Source organism: Siniperca chuatsi, linkage group LG3 (genome assembly GCF_020085105.1).
Source record: "Siniperca chuatsi isolate FFG_IHB_CAS linkage group LG3, ASM2008510v1, whole genome shotgun sequence".
Lineage (NCBI taxonomy): Eukaryota > Metazoa > Chordata > Actinopteri > Centrarchiformes > Sinipercidae > Siniperca > Siniperca chuatsi.
Window position 1 is genome coordinate 20523096 of NC_058044.1, and position 14647 is coordinate 20537742.

The 14647-nt window shown below is 36.9% G+C and overlaps 1 protein-coding gene across 4 annotated transcripts; it reads left to right on the forward strand.

The window, feature by feature from the left end:
• The first annotated feature begins 7105 nt into the window (after positions 1 to 7105).
• LOC122873353 (CD209 antigen-like protein E) lies at positions 7106 to 13861 on the forward strand. Of its 4 annotated transcripts, none has more exons than XM_044189985.1 (7): positions 8153 to 8693; positions 9731 to 9820; positions 10118 to 10189; positions 10428 to 10448; positions 11504 to 11646; positions 11801 to 11901; positions 12880 to 13861. In XM_044189985.1, exons 1-7 carry the CDS (start codon positions 8567 to 8569, stop codon positions 12956 to 12958), a joined length of 633 nt encoding a protein of 210 aa, XP_044045920.1. In that variant the 5' UTR covers positions 8153 to 8566; the 3' UTR covers positions 12959 to 13861. The 4 variants fall into 4 exon arrangements, with proteins under 4 accessions (XP_044045921.1, XP_044045920.1, XP_044045919.1 ...); XM_044189983.1 differs by having other exon boundaries at positions 8159 to 8693; positions 12129 to 13854; XM_044189986.1 differs by lacking the exon at positions 9731 to 9820 and having other exon boundaries at positions 7106 to 8693; positions 12129 to 13857.
• The last annotated feature ends 786 nt before the right edge of the window (positions 13862 to 14647 follow it).

Consider the following 14647-nt stretch of genomic DNA (forward strand, 5'->3'; position numbering starts at 1 on the left):
GAAGTACATCACAACAATAAAACTCAATGAACCAAATCAATACATATACAGTTACAAAAGTAACACAGTCCTGTGCTTAGCTGTGTACTCTGTTACTCCATGCTGTGCCCAGTTGGTACATTACCAGTGTGTGAAGGTAGAAGAGGATTGGAGAAAAGTCCTTGCTGTGCAGATGGAGGAACCTGTCACTCCTGCTGTTGTTCTCCTCAATGTTAGTTCTTAAAGTTAGCTGGCAGACTTTGTGTAGTAGCCGTTGGTGCAAGTATTGTTGCAGAAATCTTCCTTGTGTCACTGCTGTAAGAGAGAGTTTGGTTCTGCTGTGTTTCTGCTCCAAGCAGGGCACACTGGAGGTTCAATTTCAATTCAGTTTTATTTATATAGCACCAGTTCATAACAGAAGTTATCTCATTGCACTTTTCCTGGAGCAGGTCTAGACTGTACTCTTAAATAATATTATTTACAGAGACCCAACAAATCCCACAATGAGCAAGCACTTGGCGACAGTGGCAAGAAAAACGCCCTTTTAACAGGCAGGGTGGGGGAGAGGGAAGCACAATGCAAATACCACCTAGAATTTTTAATTAGTAGTAATCTAATGGTAGTGGTAATATTAATATTAATAAATTAATAATAATAGGAATGACAGTTATAGGAATAATAATGACAGTAATAGTAACAAAGCCAACAGTTGTAGTAGCAGTTGTCAAGCAGGAACACGGGGCAGCAAGTGGCCCACAACCACAGATCCAGTCTCTGCAGCTCCGGAGGTAGAAATACCTGCTGAAAGCAACAGAAGGAGAGAGGAGAGAAACGAGAAAGCACAGAACTACAGGAGAGAGAAGATGTCAAGTTAGTAACATGCAGTAATGGGATAAAAATGTATACAGATGGAAAGGGAGAGGAGGAGAGAGGAAAGAGATGCATCATGGGAAGTCTCCTGGAAGTCTAGGCCTATAGCAGAATAACTAAGGGATGGTTCAGGACTCACCCAAGCCAGCCCTAACTTTAAGCTTTATCAAAGAGGAAAGTCTTAGGCCAACTGTTAAATGTGGAGATGGTGTCTGCCTCCCGAATCCAAACTGGAACCTGATTCCACAGGAGAGGAGCTTGATAGCTGAAGGCTCTGGCTCCCAGTCTACTTTTGGAGACTCTAGGAACCACAAGTAACCCTGCATTCTGGGAGAGCAGTGTTCTAGTGGGGTAATAATATATTATGAGATCTTTAAGATATGATGGTGCCTGAAGCTAATATTGGAAAAATATGATCTCTTTTCCTAGTTCTTGTCAGTACACGTGCCGCAGCATTCTCGATCAACTGGAGAGTCTTAAGGGACTTATTCCGGCAGCCGGATAATAAGGAATTGTAATAGTCCAACCTAAAAGTAACAAATGCATGCACTAGTTTTTCTGTGTCATTTTGAGACAGGATGTGCCTGATTTTTGCAATGTTGCATAGGTGAAAGAAGGCAGTCCTTGAAGTTTGTGTCATGTTGGAGTTAAAGGATAAATACTGATCAAAGATAACTCAGAGGTTCCTTACGATGCTGCTGGAGGCCAGGGCAATGCCATCTAGAGTAACTATATCTTTAAATAATGTCTCTCAGAGGTGTTTGGGGCCAAGTACAATAACTTCAGTTTTGTCTGAGTTTAACATCAGAAAGTTGCAGGTCATCCAGTTCTTTATGTGCTTAAGTTGAAGTTTAGGTGAAGTTTAGTTAACTGGTTAGTTTCATCTGGCTTGATCGATAGATATAATTGGGTATCATCTGCATAACAATGAAAGTTTATGGAGTGTTTTCTAATAATATTGCCTAGAAGAAGCATATATGAGGTGAATAGAATCGGTCCAAGCACAGAACCTTGTGGAACTCCATGACTAGCTTTGCCGTGCACAGAGGACTCACCGCTAACATGTAAAAACTGAGATCGATCTGATAGATAGGATTTAAACCAGCTCCTTTTAGTGCGGCTCATTTAAGGCCAATTACATGTTCCAGTCTCTGTAATAGGATGTTATGGTCAATGGTGTTGAACGCAGCACTACGATCTAACAAGACAAGTACAGAGACAAGTCCATTGTCTGATGCAATTAAAAGGTCATTTGTAATTTTCACCAGTGCTGTCTCTGTGCTATGATGCACTCTAAATCCTGAAAATAAACCATTGTTATTTAGAAAGTCACACAACTGATTGGATCTTAGAGAGAAAGGGAAGGTTAGATATAGGTCTATAGTTGGCCAAAACCCCAAGAGTCCAGAGTGGGCTTTTTAAGAAGCGGTTTAATTACAGCTACTTTAAAGGATTGGGGTACATAGCCTGTTATTAAAGACAGATTGATAACTAAGGGTAAAACGTCTTTAAACAGCCTAGTTGGAATGGGGTCTAAGAGACAGGTTGATGGCTTAGATGAATTAAATGTCAAAGTCAGCTGAAGAAGGTCGACAAGAGCAATGCAGCCAAAGCACACATCAGGCTCTACAGCTATTTCCAAGGTTCCTGTGTTTGAAGATAAATTGGTACCGGCTGAAGGCAGAACTTGATTAATTTTTTCTCTAATAGTTCAAATTTTATCATTAAAGAAGCTCATGAAGTCATTACTACTGAGGGCTATAGGAATACATGGCTCAAAAGAGCTATGACTCTCTGTCAGCCTGGCTACAGTGCTGAAAAGAAACCAGGGGTTGTTATTATTTTCCTCTATTAATGATGAGTAGTAAGCTGCTCTGGCATTATGTTTTATATCTTCTTTTTTAGAGAAGCGATAGAATCGAGTGTCGTTCTCAGTGAGCCTGCAGCACTATCAACTAGATGGTCAATTTGGGAGGGGCTGAAATTAGCATAGGAGTCCTCTGTATCTTGAGGCATAACATCTAAATGCAGATGGCATAACATTGAATTAAATGCAGATAGACATCTAGAGGGTGTAGTCAGTAATACCAGTTCAAAAGTTATTAAATAATGGTCTGATAAAGAAGGATTCTTGAATAGACTATTAAAGTTCAATTTCAATGCCATATACAGAACAAGGCTGTGGTTAAAACTTCATGTGCACTACAATAATTACTTTATCTGTTTTAAGAACTAAACTTGATAAAAAAACTCTGAGAATTCAGATAAAAATTCAGAGTAAGGACCAGGAGCGCGGTACACTATAAGAAATAGAATTGGCTGTTTTCCAGGTTGGGTCTGCAAGACTAAGAACAAGGCTTTCGAATGAGTTATAATTTAGTTTAGGTTTACGGTTATTTAGGGTTATGTGCTGTTGTCCCAGTCGACTACTCTTGCTCTGGAAGTAATGTCAGCATTATCTGCTGTGTGATGTAAAGGAAAGAAGTCTGATTTGTTTGGCCAAATGGAGACAAATTTCAAAAAATTCTATTTGAGTCAGATCAGAAGTGGTAATACTGTTTACATTATGAATATGGCAAGGATCCTAATATGGACTGCCACTGTGGTTCAACCTTAAAATAAGATACAATAATTTAACTAATGTTGTTATGTAGTAATGATATACTACTGTGCTATATTTAGCAATGTCAGGCGGTTGGTCAGTCCACCACTTTGGACCAGACTGAAATATCTCAACAACTATTGGATGGATTACTTTAAAATCTAGTACAGACATTCATGGTGATCCTAATGTGTCTGTGATCCCCTGACTTTTCCTCTAGCGCCACCAGCAAGTCAAAGTTTTCACTTATCCAGTGAAATATATCAATTTCTACTAGATGGATTTCTTCTAGCGCCACTATAAGGTCGATATTTTGTTTTGTTTTTTTGTAAAATGTCTTGACAACTATTGGGTGGATTGCCATGAAAACTTGGTACAGATATCCATGGTGCCCAGAGGATGAATCCTAATGACTTCTGAGATGCTTTGGTTATTTGTGTTTAGTGCTATTTATCAAATGTTAGCATGCTAACATTTTAATTGAAGTCATTGTGAGCATGTTAGCATGCTGACCTTAGCATCTAGCTCAAAGCACCACTGTGTCCAAGTACAGCCTCAGAGAGTGGCAATTCAAGTTTGGTTAAACTTGTTTTGACTTTTTTGCCTCATTATCTGTCAGTTCTTACATAGACTTCTTTATAATTCTTATTTCCTCCTAATATAATGCACTTTTGTTGCCCGAGTGGAAATTAATTTGTTAATTCTTCTTGTTACTGAAATATTGATATTTTTGTCCTCATTCGCAGCTCACTATTCCCAACAAGGATGGGTGTGTTTCAGCGGTAGTTTCTATTACATTTCTTCCACCAGGAGAACCTGCCAAGAAAGTAGAGATGACTGTCTGCAAAAAGGTGCAGACCTGATGATTATCAACAGCACTGAAGAACAGGTGTGTGTATATTAATCTATGTGTAAAACATATAAACGTATAAATGAATGCAAGTTGAGTGAGGTAGAGGATGGATTAAAAATTTGTTATGTTGATGATTGTTTCTCGCTATAAAAAAGAACTTCACAAGACAATTGAAGGATGACATGTGGATTGGACTGACTGACAGAGAGACAGAGGGGACATGAAAATGGGTTGATGGGACTCCGGTGACCACAAGGTTCACACATTTTTCAATCTCTTGCGCCAAAAGAAAAGGCTTTACATTTTTTGTACCCTAGTATCTGACTACATTTTTAGAAAAAAATGTCACTGTCAACAAAATCCTACATGTTTCTTGGGTTTTGTTCTTTATAAAAACCTCTTTGTTTGGGGGTTTCAGCTACTGGGTACAGAATGAGCCTAACAGCTATCAACATACAGATGAAGATTGTGGAGAAGTCAGATACCATAAAATGGAAAACAGCTGGAATGATAAACCATGTGCTAATCAAAACTTCTGGATCTGTGAAAAGAAAGAGTGAGTCTAACTCAGCATCCAAACTCACCAGATGTCTATAAAAAACTCCTGCTCAGATGCTCTAAAGTAAAGAGGAAAACTTCTACCGCCTCTAAACTTCTCAGTTATCACTCCTCATGTTAATACAGCCAATCACACAACATTGTAATTGATGTGTGTTTATTTTGCCAGATGACTTCATGATCATGTAGTGATTTGATTGACTGTCAAAATGTAAATATCTATTTGGTTTAATTAATGTTGTCTCACAATAACATCATTTGACTTTAAACTATGAGGAGTAATGTGACTAAGGCATGCAACATCTTCTTTCTCCAGTGCAGGAAATGCTGTTCACCTTAGTTAACAGGCATTATGGACTTATGGGCCCAATCAAATCCTAGTTTTGTGCTCTTATACTATTCAGTTGTTTGACAACAGACATAGAAGATATGTAAATGAGAACAGCTAAATTGTCAGTTTGGTCATATTAAAACACAACACAGGTGATTATGGAGGGGACAAAACAGGCTGAACCTCCTGAGACTCAGAAAAGACACCTGCCTGTCTGTCCCACTCCTTGCCACATGTTGGCTGTGATGCACAATTTTGTTGTTTGCTGACCAAGGGAGGAGGCAGAAGAAGAAATTTAGACACTTTTCTATTAACATACATGGAAACAAATTTCGAATTAGGTTCACTGCTTTGGTTGCAAAAAATAATTAAACTGACTGTAATAAGTTATACATGCTTTGATTTATTGCTAAATAAACGTCTGCTTTTTCCTCATGAGTTGACATCATACACTGACTGAATTTAAATCTAAATGTTTACCTTAATTATTAAAATGCAGTATAAACTGGTGGTCCCAGACCGCAGTCACTCTCCTCAAGATTCCCACTGTTATCAGGACTAGATACTTTCCAAAGAAGACTGGGATGTTAAGCAACAGATTCTTGTACAATTCAAGTCTGCCCTTCCCATGACTGATGCTTTCCAGTGCTGTTGCAACGTGGTCCCATTTCTGTAATTTCTGTGAGGAATACTGCTAGAAGAAATGTCTACTTCCTCCTCAGTCTGGCTAAATTACTGTAAAGCCAATCACCATGAAACTAAAAAGTTTACTTTAATTAAGTTGAATATATTTAACTTTACTTGATGCAAGATTGCTAGGTTTTCTTAAATGTTCAAATAAACACTTGTAAAATAATCTTTACAATATCTTTATAATCTTTTGGCTGTTTCACTTAAATAAAAGTTTGCAGGTACAAAACTTGCTTACAAAACTAAGATTACACGTAAAAAAACTTTTAAGTTTTAAAGCACAGGTTTATTACAGATTTGATATTCCATACAGTAGTTAAACGGCAACAGTGCATCTTGACACTACAGTATATGCAGCCACGTTCTCATGAAAGGAATGAGAATACTTGTTATTTTTTGAACACGAAGAAATGGCGCCTAAATAACCCACCCACCCCTCGACTGACGACCAGCTTCTCGCTCCATCTTTGAGGGTGGTCGCTCTTAAAAAGTATGAACAACTTTTCTTTCCTGATATGGTGGAAAATGCATCATATAACCCTCCTCTGTCATGGTTTTGGGTTTGTATTCTGTTATTTCCTGTTTTATTTTGCTAAGTGTTCTACCTCATGTGTCTTAAGTAGTTTTGCTTCCTGTCTTTTGCTTGCTTTCCCGCCAGTTTTGATTGCGTGCCCTGCCCTAATTAGTTTCACCTGTGTCTAGTTGTCTCCCCTCACCTGACTATATTTAGTCTGTGTCATTCCCTTTTCTCTTTGTCAGATTGTCTTTGTACTTCGTGTCAAGTGTTGCAGCTGGTGTTTCCTGTGTTTGTTCACCTGGATCTCATGTGCTTTTCTAGTGATTCAGGGTTCTTTACCTACTCCATACTGATTTGTTGCCTGTGTTTTTTAGGTTCTGCCATTTCCTTGTTTTCCTTTCTGCTCTCTCCGGATGTACATGTAAGCCTTTTGTTTCTATTAAATCATTGACCTGTATCTGCTCTACCTCGGTGTCTGCATTTTGGGTCCAACCCTTTGTTTCCACTGAGTTCCCTGCTTGGCAACACAACATCTTCTTTTTGAGTATACCATATACTGCACAATATATGCAACCAATAATTGATCTTTTATCTTTTCTATCATAATTAAAGTTTTATAATGGCAATTTAAATCACACCTATTTGTGCATCAAAATCTGCCTGCAAAATGTGGGTGCATTTTTATGCCATGTTTCCAAAGTCTCAAGCTCTTACTTCTGTCACTTCACTTCCTTAACTCTGTGTCAACTTGATATCTATTTCTTGGCTTCAAACCCTCGCCACATACAGTAGGGGGCAGAATCAGGCAAGGAAAAATGAACAGACAAAGCAAACATGGATCAGAAAATGGAATTTAAACTGCTTCTGTTGTATTTTTAGGAAACCTATCAATTCTGACTGTTTGCCGGCACCTTTTTTAGAAAGCCCACTAATTCCCACCTCCAACTTTACCAGTGTTTGTGTTTCAATAGCATCAATCTGTGTTGTCTGACTGCATCACTACAAAAGTCAAAATGCCAATAGGTCAGGAGTTAACTAAAAAAATTTTAAATTCTCAAAATAATAGTTGTGTAATTGTTTTTCAGTCAGGACTTTTTTTTTTTTTTTTTTCGTTTTTCATAAGAAGTCCAGGTTTTACTCTCAACATTTAATTTAAAAATAAAAAGTGAATAGCAGTTTTCACCATTATAGGCGGAAGTGTATCTTGGTACATCAATTGTCCTATAATGACTCACTTCTGTGGAAACAATGCTTTTATTGTCTCCTGTCTAAATGTTGAGTTAGTGCTCACTGAGCCTCTATCTGGTCTGTTAGTTTAGTTTGTTTCGCATCTATGTGTGGTTGTGCCAGTGTATGATTGTGGGGTGCTTGTTTTTATAGAAAATGTAAAAGGTTTGGATAACGGTAAAAATGGAGTGCAATGATATTGTTTTTTGCTGAATTCAGTGTGTAGAATCACCGTTGTGATTCCCCCCCCCCGAATGTAATTTGATCTAAATAACTTGCAGGAGCCCAGGATCCAGGAATAAATAATAAGTAAATGTTACTTTTTCCATGGTGGATATTGATAGTTATTGCGAATGTGTTCATACAGTAAGAGATAGTATGGACCTCAAAACTAGTGATACACTCAGACTGTGAGATACCTACAGATTACCTCTGGTGCAAATGCATTTTCAAAGGGAAAAATAGTAAGAGCATATATCAGTGTGAGATATATCTATGCTGTGTAACAGTTTGCAGCATTTTGTTGTCGACACTGTCAGGGGTGTGGATTTAAGCCTATGGGATTTTTTTGAGGCTGTGGTTTATGGTGTTCAACTTGACTTGCCATTATAAGTAGTTTTTTTTTATTTGTTCAGACAGAGTTGTTTCATTTTGTTCATGCAGTATGTGTCACTGATAAACAACAGGAATGATGATTTTCATTAAGAGTTAAAAAATGTTTGCCTCCGTAAAGTGTAACGATCTTCCACCTTGTACAAGGATCTTGACATGTTATGTTCAACCCTCTAGTATGATGAACTCAAGGAAGGGTTCATTTAAATACAAATGAGGAAGCATGACAATGCTTCCTCATTTGCATTTGTGTGAGCAGCATACAAAAGAAGCAGCAGATCAGAGACCAATCTAAGACTACATTTGTTACACTCCTGTGGGTAAAATATGGTTTACGACAAAGATGAGTCAGAGATCACTATTGAAATTGGAAACTTCCCCGATGCTTCAGCCAGAAGTGTTGCCTTGAAGAGTTACATTGGTGAAGATGGTGAAGCGGCTACTGCAGTGCCTGGTGAGACAAAAATGCTATCAATGTTAAGTTGTTAAAAGTAACATCATCAAGAATGAAAACAGTTATATTGCATTGAATTGTAAATTCAGTTAGGTCATGCAAGGCGTCATTTAAAAGTTCTAGGAAAAAATCATCCAAAGAATCATCTATGTTTTATTTATTTTTTTACCCATTGGGTAAAAAAATAAATAAATATTGACATAAAAGACCAAAAAGACAAATTGTGTTTGTATGAATGTGATGTTTATTTTTATTTGACTGTTAAACCACTTGTTATATTTTACTATATCTGACCAACCCAATCACGAGTGTCCTGTTTGATGTCTGACAAAGTAAAATACCCTGACGACCAGCAGCCATCTCGTTTTCATCTTCTCGCCTTTTTGGGCAATTGGGTATGGTCAGTGTTTAGCTACCCATATAGCATTAGCTCTGTCCAAAACCTGAGCAATGCTTTGCTCCAACCTCTTACCTTTTCATACAATAGAGTTTAGCAGTTGATGTGATGATCTGATGTGTACCTTTACCATTGCCAAGTGTAGCTTGCTCAGTCCCCTTTGTCTGAAGAGAGCAGGAAGACTTCATACGATGCATGTCATGCAATAAAGTAAGCAAGTGAACAAAATCAAACAGCAATTTGCTGATTTATACTTAGCAGGTGCAGGAGGGGCAGTGCAGCTCGCTCTCTGGCATGTGGATCCTCCGATTCCACTACTCATGGTGATGCTTCACAGGATAAATAGGGGCAGCCACAGAGTGTTGCTGATGGCTCCAAACTGGAAACAGATTACAATTCAAGAATACAAATTTACAATTGAAGTTAACACATTTTAATCACAAAGTGCAGTGTTCAAGAAGTGCAACAAAAAAGGTTTGAAATAATTACTCTACTAAAATGAATGCAATGAAATACATCCATCAAAAATATTAGTGTGTGTGTGTGTGTTTGTGTGTGGACCTGTATTACTCATGTTGTAGGGACATAAATCTGTTTACACGGGCACACGACTTACTGTGTGTGTGTTTTCTGCACGCAGGAGGAAAACTGCATAGATATGTTGCTGTGAGCTTTTGTCTCTTGTGTATCCTACAAGCTGCTCTAAACATTTCCCTGCGTCTTGCTCTCTGTGAGTTGTCTTGAATTATTACATCATACATATATTTATTATTGTTATTATTATTATTATTATTGTTATTATTATTCTAACACCAGAAAGTGAAACTGGTCACTACCGTAGTTGCATTTTCCTGTGTGATCCCATGGCTCTCTGGTTTGTAGTTGTATGAAGGAGTGGTTCATGTTTACAGTTATCCAACTTCTAAAAATACCTACTGTATTATGAATAGATTAATGTAATATGAAAATTCTGTGAATTGTCTCTTTAGTTGTGGACATAATTTGATTCTGTTGCAATTGATTTTAGCCTCTCCACAAAATATTGATGCCAGTTGTAAAAATCTGACGGAGAGAGACAATTTGAGGAGGATCAACTTTGGTAAGTATGATGATAAAATGCTTCAGCATCAGTGGCATCTGGTCATTTCAAAACTATAAAGTGGAACTGGCTGCCACTACAGATGGAATAATTTTAAGTTGAAGAATTTTCAAATTGAATACGACTTACCCTGACTTTTTTGTAAATATGTTTCTGTCTGAATATATTTGTATCAGTGTGTAGATCACTTGATTAATGATAGCAATGCCTCATTGTAATTTTGTGTTCATGTTCTCAGCCTCACTGGCAGCCTCTTCAGGTCAGTATAACATTCAATGCATTGCAGGAGAATTTGTGCTAGGCTAACATTTGGAGGAAGAGATACAGAAGCAAGCAAAAATCATAATTGCGGGGTGACAAGTAAACTAATGTCATACTCTAAAAGAGTATATGGCAGAGAGTGGTTTGTGTTGACAAATATTAAACAAAGTATACCTATCATTAATGAAATATGGAAATTGTGTTTTAAAGTGATTTGCTGTGGACATGCTCTGATTCTGTTGCAAATGATGGTAACCTCTCTACACAAAGTGGCAGCTTCACAGCAGAATTCCCTGACTGAAGACAGAGATGTGTCATCGGTGATGTAAATCGATGAATGAAATTGTAAACTGTAAAGAGCTTTGGATAAAAGCGCTATATATAGGCAGCCGTTTAACTTAGCATTCAAAATGGTCGAGTATAATGTTTTAAATTTTCAAAAGAAATGAGAGATTTTAATTTCAAAACTTTTTGTAACTAATTCCATTGTATTTCCATTTAAAACAAGCTTATGTTGGATGAGAGAGAGATCGGAAATGTATCAAAAGCAGATTAAAGGTTTGCAGTGGCCAGATTAAGAGAAAAGCCCGTCACATCTAAAATTGTGTCATCTGCTAAAAAACATACATGTGGAGTGGCAAGTAGTGATGCTGTTGTTCTAAGTTCTAACAGTACATTTTTGGGGGCAGCTAAAAGTAAATAAGTGCACTTTTCCTCAGATAAGGGGCATTGCAATATACCAAAAAGGATAATGAAGTTGTGCGTGCATCTACTCATTGGCTGCAGCTGACTAGTAACATACAGTCATATTTTACAAATATACTGGACTCAAAGAGTAACAACACTGAATGCACTTTTTTTGAGTTAGAAAAGTATTTACTGCAACAGTAGTTCTTTGCTTTACGAGAAAATCTCTAGTAAATCTTAAGTAAAAAAAATTAAGTAAAGCTGTGATCAATCTATGATATAGAACCAGTAGTTTTGCTGCTGGGTTTTCTTTCTTGGCTTTGTTTTTTTGATTATTGAGATTTCGGTTCCTTTTTTTATTAACAGCTCACTATTTCAACCAAGGGTGGGTGTATTTCCATGATAGTTTCTATTATATTTCTTCAATCAAGAAAACCTGGCAAGACAGTAGAGATGACTGTCTGCAAAGAGGTGCAGACCTGATTATTATCAACAGCAAAGAAGAACAGGTGAGTGTGTGTCTTTACTAATGTATTGTATGAATCAGTGTTTAAGACAGACATAGTGGAAGAGTGAAATATTAAATGAATACAAGGTCACTGAGGGTGGACTGTCATTGGTTAAATGTTAGTTGATTACTGTATGTTTCTCTTTAAAAACAAGGAATTCACAAGACGATACAAAAAGATAATGTGGATTGGACTGACTGACAGAGAGACAGAGGGGGTATGGAAATGGGTGGATGGAACTCCACTGACAACAAGGTACACGCATTACTCTTTTATTCAAATTAAATCAATCTTAGTGTTGAAACAAATGGTCTTTATGCTCCTTTAAAGCACAATAGTACCTGAGTAGGATTTTTATGAACTGACTATATCACTATCAAGAAAACATTATGAATTTTAATTGTTGTTTGAACTTTAACTTGGCCACATTCTGTGTGTTGCTGCTCATTAAATGCTTGTTGGTTTGTGTTCTTTGTTAAAAGCTTCTGGTACTTCGGGGAACCTAACAATTATCATGGAAGAAACGAAGACTGTATAGAAATAAAGTATCATGACAATGGAAATAGCTGGAATGATGTAGTATGTGAAAATGAAAACTTATGGATCTGCGAAAAGAAAATGGCTCTATAACTCAGCATACACACCACCATGACAGCTACTGTATATTAAAGACATGAGGATATGATTTATGTGCAGCTAAACTGTAAAGACAGCACTGAAACACAGTTAGGCAAAGTGGCACATAGACACAACTATGCAACTGGGCTTTCTGCTTTGGTTGCAGAAAATAATGAAACTACTGTAATGCATTATCCATACTTTGATTCATTTCTAAACAAATGTAATTGCTAATTAGTTGTCATCATATATATGTGACAGACTCAGCAGGTTAAACCTCGTTCTGTCTCAGTTTAGTTGTTGCCACTGACAATTTTCTGTTTCTGCTGTCAGACGTCTGAACAGGTAAAAAGTAGTCATTTGACTGCGGCTCATCAATGCTACTGTACCTGTTAATTAAAGAAGCTACAATTGATATTTTTAGAATAACTTTGTATCAAAAGACAATGTGACACTGTGAAAGGGGTCGCTCGTACCTACAGAGAATAATCAGCTGAATCTGCAGCTCCCCTTGGCTTTACAGAGCTTTATAGCAAGTTTCAGCTCATTGTTCAGCTGTCCGCCCCACAACTTCACTGCTTTGGTTCACTCTCACTGCTCTCTTTCTGGCTGCAGCAGGCAGCTGTTTTCAGCAAAAGCGACAAAGTCCGCCTTGGGAGGAGGATGGATGGGTCAACAAAACATCAGACTTTAATATGGGAGACTGTTTCCCGTTTCAAACCTACAGTCAAGGTTTTTTTTAAAAGCATGACCACAATCATTCCCTAACCTTAACCACGTGTTTATTGTCGATGATGACAAAGATCCCCTTACCTTAACGAAGATGTAATTTTAACCAAAAAAGACCTAAACCTAACCAAACCTTAACCAAAGTGTTGTCAAATCATAAAACAGATTTATTTTCAACAGTGATTTGTAAAAGTTTTTTACAGATAACTGATGTCGCCTTACAGATAGATCTTCTATAGAGGGCAGGTACAAATGATGTATTTTGTAATTTGTTTGGAGGACTTGTTGCGCCTTTCAGTGTGAAACTTATTTTTTGTCTGCTATGGTGTCCAGAGGGTGACTGAGATTTTATCTTAGAATGCCCTTTTATCTCTTTTTTTTATTCTTATGATACAGATGTAGTTTTATTTCTTTGAGTCTAAATATTGTTGTGTTTACTACTTTTATGTTGTATTTGTTTGTCTTGTTTTTACATTTGATGTCTCTTCTTTTTAAAAGCATTTTGCATTTGTCGCTTGAAAAGAGCCATGTAAATAAATATATTATATTATTGTTGTTTTACCCTTGTTCTTTACACTTAAATACACAAATCCTATTTCCATGTGTTAAAAGAACAGCTTCTGCTAATCCTTGATGTCCTCACAGTTGAGAATAACCCCCATCAGTATTGAGGATCTTAACTTATATTGATTAATATCACCAGAACACTTTTATAACCTTCTATTTTCCAACCACAGAAGTGAAGGTCTGATATTTTCATACAAGTGACTCAACCTGCAAGTTACATATTTAAAGACTGAAATCCATAGAGGTGTCATAGATGTTACAAAGACAAAACAGAAACCTGTGATGATTACAGTACAAGCCGCTTTGAAAATGTAAGAAGGAGGACGCACCATCATTGCAAATTCAACAAGGCAAGAAATCTTCTAAAATCATTTAATTTAAATTAAAATCATTTAGTGTGGAAGTAAATTGATGTGTTTTTTCCCATGGCCACTTCAGGCTGGTATCTGAACATGTCAGAGGAAATACATGGCTGTGACTTTTATGACGATGTTGGAACTTTCAACATTCAAAAAAGACGTTTAGGTAAGAATATACATGAAGTACAATAAGTTTAAAAAGTCCAAGAATGCTTTATTTTCATCTTGTATTGAATTTTGTTTCCTTCTTTTATTTTGCTCAGTTGAAGCTTCTTGTTTAAGAACATGTTACAACTGATACAAATTAAAAACATTTTTGCTCTTTGAGATACAATTGTCTAAAACTGAAAACACATCTGATTTGTAAGGATTGTAGGGATTTGTTATCTTGATACCATTTGTTCAAGAATGCGTTGTTGTTACTTGGTAAAGCATATCGGAGCCATATTGGACTCCTGTGCAACTTTTTACCAGCCAAATTAGGTTTTATGCAAAGAAACCTGTAACCACATCATTTAAAGAACCGTATATTGTATCACACTAGCAACTTTATGAGACAGCATCTGAGATTTTAAAAAGAATAAAAGAAGCCATCTCTGCCAAGGCTCCAAAACTTGTTTATATCACCGCCTTAAAAATTGTCATCTGTATCCAGATTCACACCAAAATACACACAGTGCTAAATAATAATGGAATATATTTGTCTGGTTAATTTTCAGTCATTTTGA

Excerpts from the sequence above, each read along its gene's own strand:
- LOC122873353 (XM_044189983.1), top strand. The coding sequence starts at position 8,567 with ATGGTTTACGACAAAGATGAGTCAGAGATCACTATTGAAATTGGAAAC. Across the intron at positions 10,449-11,503 it reads CTCACTGGCAGCCTCTTCAG|CTCACTATTTCAACCAAGGG; the intron begins GTCAGTATAACA and ends TTTTATTAACAG. Across the intron at positions 11,902-12,128 it reads GGAACTCCACTGACAACAAG|CTTCTGGTACTTCGGGGAAC; the intron begins GTACACGCATTA and ends CTTTGTTAAAAG.